This window comes from Cottoperca gobio, chromosome 10 (assembly GCF_900634415.1).
Source record: "Cottoperca gobio chromosome 10, fCotGob3.1, whole genome shotgun sequence".
Taxonomy (NCBI): Eukaryota; Metazoa; Chordata; class Actinopteri; order Perciformes; family Bovichtidae; genus Cottoperca; species Cottoperca gobio.
In genome coordinates, this window is record NC_041364.1 from 8,100,213 (window position 1) to 8,122,993 (window position 22,781).

Consider the following 22,781-nt stretch of genomic DNA (forward strand, 5'->3'; position numbering starts at 1 on the left):
ATTTTGTGACATTACAACTAGTTTGGAAACCAAAAGAAACTAGAAACTTCAATTGCACATACTATACACTGAGAATGCACTTTACAGTGAAGTAGGAAACATCTTGCATCCAGAAGTTTCACTTTTTAAATGAATGGCATAGATTTTAGATTTTGTTTTTAATGAGAGAAAAGGGGAATATTACATTTTTAGATTTTTAATGAGTTTTTTTTAACAAAATCATTATTATAAGTCCAGTATCTTTATATGTCTTAAAATATGTCTTTAAACGTCTGTCCTCAGAACACACTCTTTGCTTCATTCCTCTTTATATTCGGCATGTGCACAAGTGCAAATTATTTTCATTTTATAAGGCTGCATCTTTCGTTATGCTGCTATTCAGTCATGTCAGCCCTTGTTTACTGTAGCTGTTTGTTGCTGAGTGTGCAGACTGAGAAAACAGAACAAAAGCAGAAAGCAGGTACTTGAACTGTTTTTGATACTTCAGAAAATATAACTGAAAGCATCAGAATCTGCACTGTGTGGGTACGATCTACTTATTTTCTTCCCCATGCAAACTTTGTGTCCTCCAAGCAGGAATCTTTTGAAAGTAGTGAATCATTACTGTATTTTCATCCAAGTATAGTATGTAATTTATTCAACAGAGGGTTTGTCTTTCAGTCTGAATCCATTCGTGGCTTTCCACCTTTGAAATGGGAGCAGGCAGGCGGGCGGGAGAGACATCTGCCTTGCTTTTAATGGGTATCACAAATGTTTCAGTAATTCCACTCCACCTGAAACTTCCCTCCCCTTCAGCACACTCCCAAATTACAGCAGTGGTATGAAGCTGGGACTCTTAACCTTGCAGTACGTTAGTATTTTCCCTAGCTAGGAGGATCGGAAAGATTCCTCCTGTGGTCTTGCATCATGGAGGCAAGCAGTAAATCCAGCAGTCAGCAGATTCTATGGAAAGATGTGAGTCCAATTTTTTTTTATATATTTGATTCATTGCACTCATATTAATTGCAACAAAAAAATATATCAAGTTTTTGAAAATCAAGTGTCTTTATGAATACTGTGCAGAATGTTAGGTTACCACAGTGTCAAGAAAATGAGAGCACCCTTAAACTTTAACAGCTCAATAAATTAAGTGTAGGTGGCAGCAGTAGTGATTTAAAGGTGGGGAGGGGGATCCTGTGATATTTCAGTGCATAAAGAATAATATAAAGTTGGATTTTCTTTTTTTCTTTTTTAAATCAAAAAGAAGATGCTGCTTGATCTCTGAGTTTTCTCTGAAGAGTAATTCCTTTCTGTCTTTTCACCTCCTTTATTTCCAATCTATTCACTCACTTGAACAACTGTATTTGCTATATGCTTAGAATGTCCTTGCTTCTTACAAGCAAACAACAGCATTCAAAAATAAACGAACAATGTACTTTATTTGAGACTTTTATATTTGAGTAAGAGGGCGAGGAGGGACATTTGGCTCTGAAATCCTTCTTCTTCCACCGCTCATATTTCACGTGTTGCAGCACTTGTTAACTATAGAGCTATAGGGGTAAGTACCTACACACCACGGCATTATCTTTTATATGCATATGAAAAAAACAAATATACTGTCCATCAAAGAAAACCAAGTGTTCAAGCAGGTACTAATCTTAACTAGGGTTTATGTGATTGGTGGAGAATGATGATGATGATTGAGAAATTACCTGTGGCTTCGAATTTCAGAATAGTATATGAGCGTACGCCAGTGTGATAAACCACCGCCTCTGCTTGTTGGTTATGTAGGCCATTTCTGTTGTTTTCTCGAGGAAGTGCTCCCTCCCAGCACAATAACAGCAGGGGGCTCTAGGCACTCTTCCTCACAAAGCTCAAGAGGAATTGCCTGGCTGATTCTGAACTCCTAAACCTTTAAACACTAGTTGGCGAGTGCTGCACACTCAGACTGCTCATTCTGTCTCCATCCTTGCCTTTATTTCTGTCTGTGTGTCTGTCTCTCAATCCCACCGTCTTCCTCTGAGTATTCGATATTCAAAGCACAGGCATAGAGAGAGGCCTCGAGTTAAGTTTCCACTGTTGCTTATGTAACGTGTCACAGGAGAGCAGAGGATTTCAGCCACCGTTTCTTTTTTTTCTTTTTTCCTTTACTCTGAAAAACTCACAATCATAGGAATTTCTGGCTTTCTGATTGTAGCACTCTGTTTTTCATCAAGCGTTAGGAATGTAAAATACTTTGATGCGCCTCACGCTTTTGTGGCTACTGTCTCTAATATGTCAAATAAAGAACGGGACAATGTGGAATTAATTAATGGCAAAGGTTTAGATTCAGTTTTTAGGGGGATATCTTGAATAATGTTGTCCTCTTGTTCTTTACCAAAGTCAAGCAGCTAATGTTTCCATCCAACAATCCAACAAGCACAGAGTGAAACTGTATGCCATTATGTTTGTATACTATTGCCTCCTGTACCCCACGCCACCTACATAATGTCGTTTTAAAATAGTAAAAAGGCTATGTGGAATAGATTTTTCAGGACTAGTTTGGATAATTATTTCAACAGTATCCGAAAGTGTCTCAAACAGTATACCAAAGTCCAAAGATCAGAAAGTCCATACAACTATTATTCAGAATTTATTTCCTACATACTATTTTTAAAAAGTCAGCCTGTTAAAGTGCTGGCCAATCTACTGCAGCTTAACTATTGTAACAGCCTCAGCCACAATAGAAAACCAAAGCTGCTTTATCATCATTTTAAAAGACACGAAGATAAGGAACACCAATTTTGCTAATTGAGCTTGGTTCCGTTTTTTTATTTTACATATCTACTTTTCTGTTGTCCTCCGAGACCTTCAAAAGTGGCCCGGTGTGAATGAGAAGCTTTCATTTCTCCGTGCTGCAGCTCTGGTGGAACAAAAGCCTGTCTTTATTAATTTGTGGCCTTGAGCCTGGGGAATTGACTACAGAGTTTTCATTTAAGGAAAAGTTTAATAAACGTAACCTTTCTGTGGCACTTGTAGTCTGTTCTTTCCTGCACTTGGCATGCGGATGGTTATATTTTTGTCCTTTGTAGCCTCATTGGTAGATACATTTTGGAAAAGACAAACCAAAACCAAAGGCCTCTCTTTGGATAAAAATGCAATACTGATAAGAAAAAAGAAAAAGGAAAACTTTTCTTTATAAATTTAGACATGAAAATGTTAAATTAAAGCAATAGTTAGACATTTTTGGAAATGTGCTTATAAGCTTTCTTGCTGAGAGAGAGGGTGGATACCACTGTCATATATCTTCGTTAAGGCTTCCCTTGTACTGAATGTAAAAGTCTAATTCCTTTTTCCCCATAGACAATGATACATGACTTACAGTTGGAGCTCTTCTCTGGAGATGAAACTCTCCCAGTTGAATCATAAGCACAAAAGACGAACAACTGCATTAGAAAATGACTTATTCTTTGATAAAAAATCTAATCAAAAATACAAGTGCATGTCCCAAGGTGCGTTGCAGCAAGCATCCAATCACGTAGCTTAAAATTCTGTTATGCCCTCCGCTAATGGGTGAACGCTAAACATTAAAGTGTTGAGAAAACTGAATTGCAATCTGCAGCTGAAATCAATTCGCAATTGATCAGTTTTAGATGAATTCTGCGACTATTCCAGCGTGTTTTGTTCACAAAAACTGGTGACAATCAAAACATACGGCCATTATATTATCTGAGAGAGTTCTATTTGTATGGTAGGTAACATTAAAGATATTGTTGAAAGAAAATGTTGAAATCGAGATTCAGAGCAGCATCTTTCACTTTGCAACTATTTATGAAGCTACAGCCAGCAGCAAGATAGTTTAGTATAAAGACTGGAAACAAGGGAAAACAACTAGCCTGGGTCTGTTTAAAGGTAACTAAATCTGCCCACCAGCACCTGTAAAGCCCACTAATGAACATGTCATTGCTCAGTCCTTCAATCCCTAATAAAAACAACAATGTGAGGTGTACCATGGAGTTTACTGATTGTTATACAGTTTAACATGTTTACTTTTGGACAGAGTCCAGCTGATATACCCTGTTTCCAGTCTTTATGCTAAGCTAGCAGATATGAAAACACACAAGAGAGTGGTATTCATTATTCTTTTATCAACAGGCTGTGAGGTGTAATGTTATAGGTATTTGGGTCATACTGTACGTATACGCAACGCATCCAGTTTTATGATATCTTACGAAAAGTAATTGAAGTGAGGTTACTAAAGTGCGGAAGTTACATGACAAATAAATCAACGTTGACTTCTAGTTTGACATGGAATAAAAACAGTGGTCTCCTGTGTAAAAGTCCTGTTATTGTATATTCCCTACTCTACGAATACATACAAATGTATTTCATGGGATATATGCAAATTCCCTGCAGTGCTATTTGTAGGTATAGCTACGAACAGTGTATGAGAACGGCCTGATATACACTGTGTAATATTAAACTTATATTGTTTTCAGGTTGAGGTGGGAAAAGAGAAGAAGGCCAAGTACCACACCTACCAGAGAGCGGCTCTGGTTCTGGTTCTGGTCTTCCTCGTTTTGGCTCTCTGTGTTCTCAGCCTGAGATATCTGTGGAGCCCCAGTCTGGGGAAGGTAAGTCTAAATATCACCTTCTTGTTTGCCAGTCATCAGCCTTATTGCCACTGTCTGTAGTGCGGTCTCCAGATGAAAGACACATCCGTAAATTCTACAGGTTCCCTCAAGGAAAAGAAATATGCGAGTGAGGAAAATGGATAGCCACACAAAGAGCCAAAGGCAGTCTCTGCAGTCTGTATTGTATTCTGCCAGATTAAAAGATGTGTGGGCTACGGAAAAGACAGCTGTGTTTTGCTCTGCTCATGTTTTGGCTGTCAGATCTGTAATTTCATGAATTCTTGGACCAAACCACAAACCGCTTTTCACCGTTGCAAATGTCGGCCTGTTGTATTTATCTACTTCCTGCACACATTGTAAACATCTTCTTACAATGACGGATGCTGATAACTCAAAGCTGACCCTAATTGCTGTTGACCAGAGGGTCTGCATCAGGACCCAGACCTCTTGGCAATGTAATTGGGATAAACTCTTGTCCTGTAAATTCATCTTGTAAAATCCAATTCAATCACACTTGATGGAGAGCATTTTCTCTGCTCCTTTCCTCTGATTCTCCCAGGGGGCCAAAAAAGCTAATTTACTCGAGCTAGGGCGGAAAATACATCAATAATTTCACATCCAGAAATTGGATATATATATATATATATGTTCTGAGTTGCAAATGAGAGAACATTATTACAATGAAATGGTTAAAATTGAGCCCATATAGTTCAAACCTGAATGCATACGTCTGCTGTGTCTGTACTGTTAATGCCACGAGCTGAACAGAGAGAAATGTACCGTTCAGGGTGTCGCTTGCTGTTATACCAACATCTTTGTTATGCCTAATAAACATTAATTCAGAACACATCATTCTGCTCTTTCTGCTTCCATTAAGATACAATTTTCCAAGTTCTGACAGTCTCTTCTACGCTCAGGTTAGCCAAGGTTCATCTGCCCTTCCTGTGTAGCCTGTATTGTCCACATTCTCTCCTTTCAACATAGATATGAATCACCTTTCAGCCATCTCCTTTGTTCTTGTTAAATATTTCATGCCGGAGGTAGAGCAGTCATTATTTCCACTTTAATAAGCTGTGATCATTCTCACGTGGCACAAAATATGTTGATGGCAGAGGTTGCCCGGGCGATGAACATCAAACCTGCGGGCCTTGGGTTTTGCTTTAATGGGGTCTTGAGGGGGAGGCTCATGCTCAGGCCTAACCATCAGTGAGTGAGATGGAGACACTTCAAAGGAGAATCACCTGTCCGTCAGATGGAAAAGAAGCTCCTTTAGACACAGCAGGACAGTAAAACTCAGCTTTGTATCTTCAGTAAAACTATCTGGAGACTCTGAAGGTAAAAGATGGATTGATGCAGCGGATGGATGGATGGATGGATCAGTTCTCCTGCATCAACGTGGCAGCCAGCACCTTGTTTGGTGAACGGGTATTGGGTGCAATGCAGCAGGACACTTGACTCACCAGCTAATCCTGAGCAGTGTCTGGCACCTACATGTATAGACTCTGGGCAGCATAGCACTGCGTCTGAAGCCAAAGGGAGTGTACATCATTTATTTTCAGGAAACCGTTGAGTGGGGGTTGTTTAAATTTGAGCACAGAGATGAGCATTCTGGTAATTACTCAAATTTAAATTCAACTAAAGTATAGTGTTTCCCTCGGAGTCCTTATGCATATGGGATCAATTAGTTCTGATACAACAAAGACATACAGAGACCTACATTATGTAACTGTGGTTATAATGGCTTTTTATTATTTCCCCAGCTCCAGGCTGCCTGGAAACATACTCAAATATAGGCATGGTCTTTATTTAAGATGATGTATCTTATCTCATCTGCCAACACCCCCAGTTGACTTGAATACTCCTTCAAACTGCACTAATCATATTTCTATATAAACAATGCATTAAAAAACTAATGTGAACAGATTAAGAATGATCACCCAATTCTGCAAAAGAGCATTTATTAGTGTCTCTCAGCTCATTGTTTTGGTTTTACGGCCCACAACCAGCGGTGGAATGTGACTACAGTAAGTACATCTACTCAGAACACGTTTGACATACTTGTACTTTACTCGAGTGTTTCCAATTTATGCCACTTTGTATTTCTACTCCACAGGGAATGTTGTACTTTTTACTGCACTACATTCATTTAATAGCTTTTAATTATGAGATACTTGCAGATTCAGATTAATTATACAAAATATCATCAACAAATAATGTATTATTATAGGTTAGGATAAGTATGTGGGAACGTCATAAGCTACTCAGCAGTACAATATGTAACACATATAATATATGTATATATAAATACAGCTTCACCAGCTACGCCTCATAATGCATCAATAATTATAATCCAGTATCATAATAAATATTATTCTAAAATGGGCCATTCTGCATTATGAGTATTTTTATTATTTTGATCTTAAGTATAGTTTGATGCCAATACTTAAACTTTTTAATGCAGGACTTGCACAAAGCCTGTGATAAACTCGCTGCACCATACATTACCTGCCAAGCACTAAGAAGCGGACAGAAAATGAGCTGTTGAACATAGTGAAACATTTAGCAGTTAAAGAGCTGATGGAGACCCAAAACCGAGCTAAAAGGAGAGTGACAGGTGGACAGAAACACCACCCCAAATTGATGCTAATGTTGTCATAACTAATTTATAAGATGAGCCATGTTTATATTCTTGCTTTTCTAAACTCCCAGTATGAAAGAAATTGCAGCAAACAACATATTGATTGCAAAGTGGCCTTTTATTTTGAAGACCACATAACATGTTAAGTGATAATCACTGAAAAAGAAAAGCTCTGAACGTGTGCAGGAACAGATTCACAAGTGTAAAACCATTTTGCAGAGAAAGTTCCGGATGCGGTCCCTTCGCAGTTTGAAAAATGTTCTTCCTCTGTTACTGTTTCTGACAGATTCTGAGAACACCTGAGACTGAGAGGTGCAAACTAGCTTTAAGAATCACTTCCTTTTCACAGTAAAAATAATAAATGAAAGAGGTGCTTGAGCACACTAGGAAGTGCGTCAGTAGAAGTTGATGTTGAACAGTATGACGCTTTACTTCTAGGTTTAATACAGCGGGTTGGAATTTTTCAAGTAAAGGATCAAAACTGACAAATCCGAGAATCCACAGCTTTGAAGATAACAAGCAAAGGAAACCCTAATGCTGCCTCAGATCTGATTACTAAAGACATTGATTACAAAATGTGTTCTACTTCTAAAACTCTGTTCCTCTAAAACACGACTTGCATACTGAACGCTGCTTAAATCCTTTTCCTGCTTAGTCAAGTTAAACTTATGTCATTGCACTAAAACAATTACTACTAGCCATCACTCAAAACACACACATACTACATGCATGCAGTATATACTGTGTATATATATATACACAGTATATTTATACAGTAGATAGATAGATAGATAGATAGATAGATAGATAGATAGATAGATAGATAGATAGATAGATAGATAGATAGATAGATAGATAGATAGATAGATAGATACTTTATTGATCCCAAGGGATTTAGGCATCCAGTAGCTTAAAATATATATATAAAGGCTGTACATTATAAATACAAAAGTAAAAATACAGGCTGTTAAGTGTTGGAAGTGTTTGAATTGTTTGAATCCCCCTGCCATCACTGAGAGGAGTTGTACAATCTTATATATGTGTATATGTATATATGCATATATGTATATCACATATTACATAACACTTTGACATCAGCATCTAATTAGATAATTCATCTATAATTAGACGTTCAAACCACAGCACGACTGCAGCCACAAACACTTCTCGTCCATTCTCACAGTTTACCGAAAGCAACGAGACCTTGTGCACCCGGCTTTGTAGAAATAACCACAGAATGGTAATTTGCTCTGTGCATTGTATTTCAATATGGCATGATAACCGCATGGGATCTTCTTTTAATTACCTGAAAACATATGTTGTTACACAAGCCTGGGGAAGATAGTTTGCCATCATTGCCTGTGTGTCAGTGTGTGTGTGTGTGTGTATGTATGTGTGTGTGTGTGTGTGTGTGTGTGTGTGTGTGTGTGTGTGAGGGCGTGGTTGTGGTTGTGCGCATGCGATTGTGTACGCATCAGTGTGCATTGTGTGATTTAGTGTGTAGATAAGATGCCTCTGCATTCTCTTTTGGCTTACGGCAAAATGTCTGTTTACTATGTGCTCATTATTGTTCTGGGCCACAAGTCTCACTGGGGGATTTTGCCTCCTTGTAAATTAATCCTCTGTTATTACCAGTTTACATCAGCAACTCCGTGAAAAATGGAATCGGGCTGGTGAATCCAACAGAAAGGTGAGAATAACTTGCCGTGACAAAATTATTTTAAAAGATCGTTAGGAATAAAATGTTGATGTCTGCTGTGTGTAATGTCTGTAGTGCACAGCATCCAAGATCTGGATTTTATATCATTAGATTTGATATATTTGGCCCTATTTTTAATTCATGAACCACTTTGAGCGAGATTATCTGCAGACCAGCAGCCAGGCACAGAGTAATTGTTAACCTGTGGAAATTGTAAACCAGTTTTTCCTGTGTAACATTGAAGAGCTCACAGGTGTTCACAGGTCTGTATGGCAAAAGTGCCTGAGAAATACATGAATGTCAGACCTAAGGAAAGTGCTCCATTATTCAAGCTGAAATTGCATTGCTCACCTTGATGCCTTTCCCTCTCTGGTCCCAAGGTAGCTGCTGAGTTGTCGCTCCTGATGGTCTCTTAAATGCCTCACTGTCAGGACTGGCTTCTTTAATGAACAGTGCTGCGCCTGCTGCTTTTCCACTGGTCACAGGTGTATGGCTTTTCAAGGCCTTTGTTTATTTATTACTTGTAGTCCGTGTATGCCCAACAGGCCCTCAGTGTCCACATGTCAACATGCAACCAGGAAGGGAGACACAAGATTTGATCATGATCTCGTCCTTTTCTTTTGTCTCCAGGAACAAAACAATGTTAGCTTCTCCTTAAACTGTGTTTGTTTACTCAGTCTCTTAGAGGGGTGGGGGGGGGGGGGGGGGGAATTATTATTCTGGGGAGGCAACAAGGACTCTTTAAACAGCTGGTTTGGCAAGACCTTTTGGGAGGCCTGCCCCTCAGTCTGTAATCTTTTCTGATTTTACACATCAGGCTCATTCATTCATTAGCTGGCCAGTGTCCGCTGGAGTTTCTCCCCGGCTGTTAAATTAGGCCGCTACGGGCTCCCTCCTAAAATGATGCATTATGCCTTCTACTCGGGGAGCAGTCCGGAAGAGGGAGAGGAAGATGCAGATTGGGAAGAACAAAAGAGAGTCGTTTTAAATTGTTGCCAGTGGAGTGCCTGAGGTAGGAAGGCTTCATGGAGGTTGTGGCACATTGCCTTCTTCTGGGACGGTGACTGCTACAGAGAGCGTGACAACGCTGCAAAGCCCACCGGGAGTTATTTATTGTGCCATACAGCACTTTAGTGCGTCTGTGATTTTGTTTTAGAAGCTAGAATAATATGGGTGTAGGAAAGATTGGAATCTTAATTGCCAGTATTTAATTTTGCCAATCCACCAGCAGCTCATGTGCAGCATGGTGTATGTACAGTGCGGTGGGTAAACAGACACAAATGCTCGACTTTTCTCTTTTCTTTTTTCTCTCCTCTCTGTCTCACCAGTGTGACTGCCAAGAAGACTCCTCTGCTCTGTTGTACAATTTAGAATGTGATTGAGCTTTCACATCCACTTTCACTCTCCCAGTAAGTCTGCACCGCTTATAGCTTCGGTGCGCATTCACAGCCAGAATGCTGAGGCAGAGAAGTGAACAGCAAGCTGGAAATACTCTGTTCATCTGTCCTTTCTCAACATATTCGAGGTTGCAGATCAGAAAGTTTGTCATTATGTTGGAATATAATCTGATAGATCATGATTTTAGAAACGAGTAAATCTCTATTTTGAAAAATGGTCAAGCGTGCTCGTCAACATATCTGTCAGCAATTAAAAGGTTGCATTGACTTTTTTGCGAGTTTGCACCATTAGTCACCTTGCTCAATATGTGAGCAGCGAAGCAGCATCTAAATCATCCCTTTAGGTCTGGTGCTCAGTTGAACGCTTCATGTTAAATAACCTTAGCTGATTAGTCTTTTTCATGTGAGAAAATGAGAACTTGTAACAGCTCTAAAAGTTGGAATGTTAGCTAATTATAATGACATGCATTCCGGACCTGCCAGGCTTATTAAGGCTTTTTTATTGGTGAAATAAACATGAAAAATCAACAAAAATAAGACTTTTAAAAAGGGAGATCTTTCATCCAGTGAAACTTCAAGTGTTTACTCAGGAAATTAGCAAAGTAAGCCAGACAGCTTGGTTTTTAGCGCAGTAATGAACCTCATTAATGATTACGTATTCATTCCAGATGTTGTAAATCCATACTAATCTATATGAATCCATCACTGAATGAACTAGAAAAGTGTAAAGTCAGGTGTGACCTGGGCAGGGCTCAAGACAAACTTTGTTCACCACTGTCCCGAAAAACCACTTTTGAATCTGCAATTTCTTTATCCAATGATAAACCCAGCCCATCGTTTGTAATTGAAAGTAGCTAGCAGCACTAGCTCAAAATGTCGCTAAATCTACTGTGAAAGTCACCAAGTCAGCAATACTGACAGCCTGTCGCTACAGGCCTCACTCCAAATCCACTCCCCCAAAGTTATTACATTTTTACATGAATGTTAACATTTCATAATGAGCGAAAACAGCTAACATGGCATTTGTTAGTACTCACAGCTATCAAACTAGCGGCTTGTGGAAGACGCCGGTGATGCGCAATGAGTGCACGGGGAGAGTGCACGCAGGTAGACAGGTAGGTAGATAGACAGACTTATTACAGTCGTGCAACAGCCACAGACACCGTATTTTTTATTGTCTACTGTCAGAGCATTTGATGTATTCATTGCTGTCGAGATGTAAATAGAGAAATTCAATAAATATAACAAAAAATGTTTTGTAAAACACATTACCCAGGCTAGCTTCAAGTAACTGATTCACAATTGCAAACAATACCATTTAGGGGAGCCAATGACCCTGGGGGGAAATGTAATAGATCTCTTTTTTATTTTTTACACTTTAACCAAGCTGTGAATAACAACACTATTGATTACTGCATTGCATTGAGTTACCGTTAATGTTATAAGTCGCTCTTGTGCTTTTCTCACTACGGTAAGTCAAAAATGTTTCATTAATTTGTGAACAATGAACTCTGGAGTGGTTTGATGATAGGCTATAAAGATTCAGGTTAGCAAGACTCATTCAGAAGGCAAACCAACATGTTAAGTACAAGTTGTGCAGATCTTTGACATGTTGAAGCTCATTAAGCAAACATGTCAGTCAAATCCAAAGGATGGACAAGTCTATCTTGCTCAGTCAGTATTGTCATGACATCAAAAAAAGCACTTGATTTAACTGATTTGTTTATAAAAGTTAAATTGCCAAAGAGGTGAGATGATGATAGCAGTAACTACAGTGGTGTAAGTGAGCGAATGTGTGGGAGGAGCTTCTCCCTGAGGGTCCAAAGGTGGCAGCGTTTATAGTGACTGGGCCCAAGTGTTACCAGTTAGCCCAAGTGGACGGCATCGCCTACTATTTACATGAATCTGCAAGAGAAGAGCAAGGCCATTATTATTCCTCCTTATTAGCGACATTATAAGAGGGGATCTTTCTTCAGTGTCTTAAAGGTACGGCAGTTTGAGCAAAGTTTAAATTGCATTTTTAATTTGTACAGAAACTAATTAGAAACAAGCATGAAAAAAACTGTTAAAATTTTACTTGGTCCCTATTTTAACTGGTTGTTAAAAATCTAATTAATTCATACATCAAGGGGCATAGAATATGTTCGCCTTCTAATTATCAATATTGGTCAACCCCCTTATATACATGCACACGTATTGTGTTTCCACTCTGACTTACAGTGTGGTAATGTTTTTTAGATTGTCCACTTGTGCAAAAAAGCTACTTAATTGTTCAAATGCGTACTATTTTAAATGCTCTTAAGTATTGAATAATGATTTTTTTTTTGTCATACTATGTGGTGGATGTGTAGTTATCCAGCACTCATCACCACGAGTATGATGGATGGCAGCTGCTGCTCTGCTGCTGTGTGTCGTTTTCTGAGAAAATGTACTTCACTTTGTCAGCTGATGGTGATAAAGCTTGTCAAGATCCTTTTCCTGGTATTCATGGTGGCAGCGGGGCTGACCCACTGACCTGCATGAGCAACTACAACGTGGATGGATGAAATGAAAACGTCCAATTCATGTTTAACGGAGGAGGAGGAGGAGGAGGAGGAGGAGGAGGAGGATGGTCGTTTTGATTTTTCTGCTTCTCTCCCCAGTGTGAGTGTGAAAGCGTCGTTTTGGAAACTGCTTTCTTCTTACCAGTTGCACAAGGCGTCTCAGACTCCTTAAAGTACAGTGTGTCCTCTGGGCTTTTGTCTCTTGCTGAGATAATGTGGGGCTCATTAGTTGTCTGGCAGGAACAAATAATCGCCTGGGTGAAATGTTGCAGGGTTTAATTAACAACATTGCTGTCATAAAATACATATTAATATCAAAATTCATTCCTGCTGAGAAACAGATTTTTACCCTGTCTATCAGGACTGGTGTTTGAACAACCTTACACATATAGTAGGCTGTGCAACTTAACACCTCTAAAATTGAATTAGATGAATCACTGGATAATTAAAACGTACAGTAAATACAATAAGGTTAGCAAATACATCCAAATGTATATCTATTACAGTGTTGCTGTCATAATAAATGTTATTTATAAGACAAGGCGCAGATGTGCTGAAGGTGGAAATTGAAATTTCAGATATATTATACATTTGCAAAGAGCATTTGTTAATAATGGAAAGAATATTTAATATCTCAGTTAGACCTCCGATCCATCACTTGGCACGGCCACCTCCTCCTCACAACTTTGTTGCGATAGAAAGAAAGTTGGTGCTTTGTTCCCTCAAAACAAATGGTGCCTTGTGAACATCATACCAGGCAGCAATTTGTCATTTGTCAGAATAATGTAATTAGGAAAACAATTTAGTACTATATAAACATCATTTCTAGGAAAGGTTTTTGTCCTCAGCTGTGATGGTAAAAGATCAGCGCTGACCTTATCATGTTTTTGGAATAAGACAAGATATATGATTAAGGAAATGTCGTTAGGTCCACCCTACCTGTACATCTGCCCTATTAGACAAATACAGTAATTCTTATGGTAATTTATAATTTGTCAACTCTAATTGTTGCAAAAACAACTCAATTAGCCTTTAATTAAATTGTCAATAAGTGTCTGGAGTTTTGAACACCTGACACAAACTTCATCAGTTGTTAATGGAATTAGCTAATAATTCAATGTTCATTCAATAAGAAAAGAAAACCTGCTCATTTACCCCATTTTAAGAAAAAGTGGCTGCTCCCGCTCTTCATTTTCTTCTCCCAACCAGTGGCAAAAACACTGAAAAACATTCATTTGCTCTTTCAAAGTGTCTAATTTGCATGTCTTTCATTAGTGGCTGACTGTGATGGACCATGTTGGTTTCATAATAACTGAGTCAAATAACGATGATCCTCCCAAGTTTATTTGTGTGTTTTTTTTATATAATAGCATGAGACAATGTTAAGCTCTATAGACCCAGACCATTGGGAGCATAATTTGTCGTGTTCTCCCATTGGGTCTTCAAAGTATTGTTCAGTGTTATTAAAAAAGAAGGCCACAGCACCACTGACATGCAACCCACACAGGGGCCATGGCAACAGACCAGGAGTTTCTCATCAGTACCAATAGTCCCAGTGTCTCTGCATAGGGCTATCACTCCCTCATTTATTATGTCTTCAAGGCATGGTGTAAACAATGTGCAAACAGTTATACGCCTGTTCGTCTCCCAGCAGCTCTGTTAGGAATTGTTCTAACGGTCTACCTTGTTATAGGCATCGCTTATATGTGATAAAAGGTACAGATGAAGTAGTGGTGGGGTTAAAGCTGGTTATGATAGAAGAAGAGAGATGATGCCGCTCCTGTTGTAGTGATTCTGACTTTGATCATCCCCACTAAACTGTGGATGTCTGCAGAAGCTGCCGTTATTGGTATTTGTAGCAGAAACAGTATCTTGGCATTTTTGCAGAAAGCTAAATGTAGACCAGCTTTTAATGCTTTCCACGCACATTTTTTTAATGCATAAGTTGGCACACAGATAAATGCACTACACGCACTGCTGATAAATAACAAGACGACAATCTATTGTCATCTGTTGATATATTGCCAGTGAATTTAAATTTGTCACATCCCCAATATTGAGTGAACCTGAGCAAATGGAAAGCATTTTTGCCCTTCTGAACCACGAAAAGTTCAGCCATGATTGACTTTTAAAATGCTACTTGGACTTTTTGTTTTTTCTTTGTACGCTTAAAAACTTTCCGGTTGCTGTTAATGCCGTTCATCTGGCCAAATTATTGCCTTGCGTCTAAATTACCCAAATTGCAGCCTTACAGCTCTCACAAGCTGTTTCTTAAATGCCACTTAGCTGCTGGATCCCAGAGTGTGCTCTTGTTGATTTATTAGGAGGTGGAATGGCTGGAAACCAGCAGAGCGACAAGGAAACGTATATATAGAGGTCGTTCACCTTGCGACTGTCTGCCTCATACTTCAGAAGCTTGCAGTCACTACTTGCAGTCTTTTGTCTGCTGAAGTCCGTTTCAGATTGTGAGATAAAAATAAGCAACAGGATTCATTCCGCACTTCTGACAAGCAGCAGATTGTTCTTCAGCCGGGCAAAGTGGTTATTCGGCAGGGAAAAGGCACAAAGGGAAGATGCAACATGGCACGATACAGTGACAGGGAGAAAAAAGAAATGGCACAACAGAGTCAAAACCAAGGCCTTTATGTTGTTTAACTTCACTTCATTTCTTACTACTTTCTACTGGTTGTTGATATTGTGGAAGTCATATCTATTTCATGTTGGCCATTGGTGTTTTAGGGATGTTACATCATTTGTCATGTCCTGAAAAAGGTGGTTTAACACCATCTTTAAAGGCCTTGTGAAGTCCCTCTGTTCTCTTACGTTTGGCAGGTGAAGATAAAAAGTATATATACCTTAGGCCCTTTTTTCTCTATGTCAGTGAGGTAAAAAGAAAAATCCACTATTTCATCTTTCTAGTTTATTTGGGGTTTGGCTGAAAACTTGTGAGGAAAAAAAATTGGACAGATCTTTGACAGTAAACCAAATGTTAAAAGCAGATCAAACTTTGGCTAAATGTATGTTAGCAACATTTAATTTCTTTTGCCGAGGTCAATGTCAAATTAACTTGTGCACATAGCTTTGTCTCTTGAAAAAACTCCATGACATATTTATAGCTCTAAGATTGTTTTTGTACAAGTTGTAACTGGAAAAAAAAAAGATAAAAAAGGAAAATATGTACTTTTTAGGCAAAAAGTCTGGGGAAACATCCTAATCCCTGAGGTGTTGTATAAAGAAAATACAACCCTTTGTTGTTTTCACTTTGATTTTTATTGAGATCATAGAAACAAACAACAATATGTCCCAGTCCCCAAGTTTGTTTCACAATAGTGTGTTGACCAAAAGTACTGAATAGCTCCCTAAGTTCCCGCTGTACTCTTCCCTCCTGAACGCAGCTCTATTATGGGCACAGTAGCACGTATCAAGGTGATTTATTGCCAGAGAAAGCTCAAGTTGTTTAAAATGACTGGTGTGATTAGTCATATATGCTTCAGAGCTGAAAAAGGGTGCACAGTCCTCCTGTAAATTAACAGCAGCTGCAGACTGTAGTCGACCACAGCAAGGTGGTCAAACGTGGTAAGCGGCAGAGTCGCCGGGGGACGAGGAGAAAAAGTGGGTCATTACATCCCTTTCAGGTATGAGTAGGTTGACAGAAGAGAAAAGGTAGGCTACGTTAAAGATTCACAGGCTCCACGAAGAATTGATTTCAGCAAGGAAAATAAAACAGAAGTATGATAGTCTGTGAGTTCTGCCAAAATTTCACTTGAGTTACTGCACAAATATGCTCCATATATTCCCAGCAGCCCTCAGATATATCCACGCTCCATTATTCCTGACAGAAAGGTGCTCCTGGAAGAACCTTTTTATTTGGTAACTGTTTGTTTTTTATAAAAGTATTATTTCCACTTTCCTCTACTTTTCAAACGTATAAAGAGATCATTTGTTCTTATCCGTAGCTGGCTTACCGTTGAATCAACAAAGAACAGCCAAGCAAATGATTTTAAATGTGTTTGTGGTATTTATCTGAGGCTCTTTAAACGGGATAGACTTGAAGCTCATTTCTTGAAGAACAGTTTATCCAGTAGGATGTTTATTTTTTAAAAAGGGGGGCAAACATTGGTTGGAACCGGGCTAACCGTTTCCCACTGCTTCCAGTCTTTATGCTAAGCTAAGCTAATCTCCTAGCTTCATATTTTGTGTGCTGACATGAGTGGTGTCGATCTTATCTAACTGTCGACAAGAAAGCAATAAGTGCGGGCCTATTTCCCAAAATGTCGCGTTGTTCCTTTAAAATCTTTGGAGAACTGGCTATCTACGTAACCTGCCGTACCGGCCGTCTGCGCTACCCGACACCTATCTGATACCAATGTGATTAAGGACAGAAGGCTCAAACCCATTACCCTGTGAAGCTCAAGCATTTCCCCCTCCACTATGTCTGCATAAACAGCTTTTTTTGAGGAGGTTGTCGATACACAGTAATATAGTTTTCCAGTCTGCTGCACATTAAAGGAGAAATCCACTCTCGGATACTCTTACGCTGTTAAGTATCATCAGTTTGTAATGTTTAATGCACTTCAGGAGTGTTTTTATTTTTTGTGATGAAATGTCATAATTCATTTTTTGGTAAATGCACTCTTTAAACCTGCGGCTGCATTTGTGTGATTATTGAACATCAGTGCAAAATGAAAGGGCTTAGATAGAAGATTTTGCTCTTTGCTTCTGTAAGCCTGACTCCAAAATCTGACCTTTCTCACTGATGTTTTAGGTTTTCAAACTCCACCGTAGCTCTGCTAAAGATAACTTTAGTCTATACTGAATGTTTGGCGGAGCTAAATGGCAAACAAACAGTATCAAGAAACAAAAGTGGTTCAGAAGGGGGGTCCATTGCTAGTAGATGTTTGTTTTAACAGTGTTAATGTGCTTTAGGAAGATGGCTCCATTAAGCTTTTGCTATTTGACACATTCTAGCTTATTCTTTGAAAGGCTAATGACCTCAGCATTTTCCTTAACTGGCCTTTGGCATTGGCAGCTGTAAAACATTTTAACATCAAATTGATGCTTAGAAGTAATTGCTTGGGTGAATTCCCGAAAGCACTTTAACCCTCACAGCAAGCTAGTTTTAGCTTTCCATTTAATGCTACATACACCACATACTCAGATTGTGATTTTTGTGTTGCTTCCAAAAACATTAAGATACCACAAAAATTCAAGTAAGTGAAAGTGCAACAACATTCAGCAAGATCAAAATATGTTTTCATTATGTTTTTATGCCATGTGCATTCAAGGTTTAGTGGATTTTTGAGTCCATCCATTGGTGTTTGTTTGTGCTATTGATAGAACTTCCTGCAGATAAAAAAAGAGGGCACAGTTACTTAATTGCCTGTGTGCAGTTATTTACCTCCACATATAACAAAACCACAGAAAAAGACCGGTGCTAATTACAATGCAGAAATGTTTCAGTGCCTAACAAATGTTTATATTTAGAGCGAGGGTCTGCCTTTGCATCCTCTCATTACACACTGACTGGGCCCGTGCATACAGCTTCCAGACAAAAGTTGAGACTGCATGCTTTGGCTTTCGAAGATTCCACAGAATTTGTTTCCAGGAATGCCTGGGGTGGTTATTGATCTGAATGTTTAGCATATTTAAAAGTGGCTAAAAATAGAAATGGCTGGAGAATTACATCAAATAAACATTTGTTCTAGTGATACAAATCTCAGCACAGACATTCAGGTGTTGCACTGAACAGTAACTTCTCTGTCACTGGCAGTTTGTTTCAGTTGGACATTTTGTTATTAATATCAACCATGACTCTTTTTATCCTCCAAATCCAATTTCTTATAGCTTTTTGCAACCACTTTTTGTAATTTGAGTTGTTTTTTTCTGCAATAAGTTTAGTGCAAACATTAAACCAGATGTCTAAGGGCTAATTTGTTGCTGTTATGTGTGTCGCTTTCCGTCCTGTGTTGTTGCGAGTAAATGTTGTTCTTTTCTTTTCACCAGTTTGTGTAATCATTTCCAGACTTAATTCATTTTCAAGTTAAATATACAAGTATGTAAATGTGCTCATTGACAAGCAGTGACATCATACAAATGGGTGATGTACAGCCACATACTGTATTTCCACTATTTGCAACATGTTGCGTCGGGCTGTATTCTGCTCGCTGTCAGGTTGTCTATAGTGAGATTGATGTCATGCACTGCCAGTGGGCTCATTTTACCCTGTACCAACTAAGTTGATGACACATTAGTGACTGACCAGTATTTTCTAAATTGAATTTTCTGGTCTGGCGCCTGTCCAAAACCAGCTGCCTGTATTCAGGAGGCATCGCCAAACAGCAGCTTGCATGCATTTGGCAACCGGAGAGCATTCCTACTTCATTTATCCGAATTCTCCAGGCCTTGGGAATTGACAGGCTTGGTAATCAGTGTCCACAAGCATAATCCCCATGGTCTCAAGACACCACACAATCAGATCTCTCTGTTTCTCTCTCCCTCTCAGATTTGACATATAACATTTGTTAAAATCACCTTGCGAGAGAAAAAACATCCACAAATATGCATACCATACAGTGTCTGACAGGGAATTTTGAGAGCATGTGTTCAAATGTGTGAAGGCCATCTGCACCACTGCTCCTGAGTGGGAAATCTATACCAGCTGTAATCATTCCCCTTGTGGATCCTCATTTTTAAGTAATATCTCCATAGGAACCTGCTCCTGCTTTTCCTTCTGCTTAATGTATTACGTTTCCAAGAATTCTCCTTCCAGGTTTGTTTTCATTATCTATAATTATTCGTGTGTCTGGACGTCATACTGTGTGTGTGTGTGTGTGTGTGTGTGTGTGTGTGTGTGTGTGTGTGTGTGTGTGTGTGTGTGTGTGTGTGTGTGTGTGTGTGTGTGTGTGTGTGTGTGTGTGTGTGTGTGTGCGCGTGTGTGTCTCTTTAATTGACATTATTCTAAGAGAGAATTAATTATTCTAGCGGTAACTGTGCTCGGTTTTATTTGTAAAGGTTACACCTCTGCAGTGGCAATTTCCAATGTGCCTAACAGAGATGTTCCATTTTTACCCCTGAGAAAATTAGAAACTCTAATAAAAATAAAAAAAACATTGCCAACCAGAGTGCAATCAGAGTATTTGGGAGACACTAGTTGTTCTCATGTGACTGCACATGTGAAGAGACTTGAGCTCTGAAAAATAAGTCTGGTGCCGGCTGGTTCAGGACAATGAGCCAGCAGTAGAGACAAGGGAAACGCAGAGAAAAACAGCTTCCTCTGCAACACTGGCAAGAAGGCTGATTTTCCATGCCTCGCTGATTTGAGTTTGAGCCCTCCAGTACAAAAGAAAAAAGTAAAATGATTTCTTTTATACCTGCATGGGAGACAAACCTCATAACAGACACGGGGGATTTCACAAGAAAATATTGGCTGCTAATAAACACTACAGAGGTGTAAATCCTGGACAATAAGGCACAGATAAAAGTCTTCACCAGTTTGACATTACACAAACAACAATGCAACTTCTGGCACCTTACAACAGAGAGGATCTAGAGACATCAAACTCTGTGTGACTCAGCACCCAGACAGCATAACTATCTGCAGTTTCATTGTCAGTGCAACTCAGGAATCTCCTTTAAAAAAAAACAATTTAGGAAATGTCAGCTTCCTCCGATCAAATATGGCAAAGTGTTCCACTCACTGCCTATTTAAAGCAGCTTTCGAGCCGGTTGAAGGTGCAGTCTGTGATTCACATGTGATCTAATGGGTCGGCCCACCACCAGAATTCGAAACACAGGGTTTAACGAGGGTTTAACAAGCCATCACCAAAACATTGACATGCAAGTCTTCTGAGACACAGACTTAATCACTTAACAACTAAATCTTATGCACCTGTCTATGATTATATTATAGACACAAAATACAACAACATTTGAATCTAGAAGTCAAACTCAGTCACTCACGAATATATATGTGAATAAACCTGTCTTCAAATTACAGACATTTTGACTTAGTAGTACGAATAACAGTTCAGGTGTCCCAGTACGTCATGACAGTGTGACAGCGACATGCATTAAACTGAAGACGCTAAATGGACTAAAGCCAACAATAACTCCATTATTTACACCTGTGCTTTTCCAACTGTGACGTGTCAAAATGTCTTCAGCCTTTAGCCTATCATAAAGAAGGCATATTTTGACACATCTTACATTAAAAATGCAATATGAAGCAAAAAACACAACATTTTCAATGTAAATTCTGTGCAAAACAAGACACTTTGAAATGCTATCAAAATGAATGCAAAGACAGTATTCTATAATGAGACACTTCTCAACATATGCTGACATTACTACTGCGCAGCGCCCAGGGAGCAGTGTGGGGGTCCGGTGCTTGCTCAAGGTAGTGTGTAGGAGGCAAACTGGCGACCCTTGATTATGTTCAGGAGCCACATGACTTTGACACCACGGGCCGGTGTCCTGACGCACGCGTGTGGTTGGTAAATTAAGGGAAATATTGTGGGTCTGGTTAAATATTCATGAAGTCATTGATTACTTTCTCCATTTTAACCAATACCCTGATCGTTCCCTAACGTTAACCCAGTGCTGTGGATGCATAAATCTGACAATTTACATGTTTTATCATGTGGTGTTTGTAAGGAGTGAATATTGTATTTTGAGAAATTTCAATTTCAATAATTAAACATTTGTCAAGTAAGTAGTATATATTATTAGTAGTAGTAGTAGTAGTAGTAGTAGTAGTAGTAGTAGTAGTAGTAGTAGTAGTAGTAGTAGTATATAGTATATAGTATATTAGTTTATATATTGGGCTCAAAGAGTGCGGTGACAAACGACCTACTTTGTTGCTTCAGTAAGATGCTTTATTGTCTATATGCTTGATGATATATTTGAAATGAACTGAATTTGGTATAATACGTGGCTTATTTTGGACACATTTTTTCAAACAGAATTTGAAGACATTCGTCTTTAGGTGTTTTTAAAACCAGCGGAGACTTTAAAAAGGACTGAAACCAAAAGAACACGATGTTCGCCAGCTAAGCTGCTGCCCACCTCGATCTATCACAGGGTTGCCTATGGCTCCCAGGAGGCCCATGCACTGTGCAGCCCCCGCACCACATCATCATCCCCCACACCTTCCACCCTCCCATCCTTCCGCCTCCACCGCCATCACCACCCCGTCGTGAGTGACAGGCATCCAGTTCCGCCTGACTGGAGCCTCTATCTCCCAACCCTCAAGGACAACTAAGAGGACATATTGTCATCAAGTCATCTCTCTCATTCCCACGGCCGCCTCCTCAATAGATGCACATATGGACACACAGTCTCTACACACACACACACACACAACTGCGACCCACTCACCTGTAACAAAATCTACGTGACCTTTGCTTAATGTCCTCAGGTGCCAGAACCCACTCGCACAAACAACCCCGGCTGTGCCTGCCGCTTCTCATTCACTGCCTTCGCTGTGAGTCTGTGCTTGAAACCATCTAGGTGGAGGTTGTTAAGAACCACTTCAGACAGAAACCTTGAACAGAGGAAATAAACAAGGCATTGTGCAGGCTCAGATCGCCTCACACTTGTGAGCTTGAATGTTTTCCTAGCTGTGGAGATCTGAATTCTTTATATCATACTATACAACAGTGTGAGGCGTCTTGTGATGTGAGAAATGGCCAGCTGTTCCAGAGGGATATCGGACAAGGCAATTTTTCAAATAAATAACACTTGGTTCGCAGAAAAGAATTTTGGCAATCAATGTGCATTTCAGTACACTGCCAGATTGTTTGCTATGTAACCTTTAAAGTGCTCAAATACATTGCTTAGTTTTGTACAATAACATCCTTGTACATCATTGTATTGTTGTTTCTGCTTTGCTGTCTTATAAACAGCAGTTATGCT

At 39.3% G+C, this 22,781-nt stretch overlaps 1 protein-coding gene across 1 annotated transcript in view; it reads left to right on the forward strand.

Annotated features, from left to right (window-relative positions):
- The first annotated feature begins 906 nt into the window (after positions 1-906).
- The window catches only part of tnmd (tenomodulin), a 45,992-nt gene continuing 24,117 nt past the window's right edge, over positions 907-22,781 (forward strand). The window contains exons 1-2 of the mRNA XM_029440929.1: positions 907-954; positions 4,458-4,592. Of these exons, the coding sequence (XP_029296789.1) occupies positions 907-954; positions 4,458-4,592 (183 nt within the window). The remainder of the gene's footprint in view (positions 955-4,457; positions 4,593-22,781) is intronic.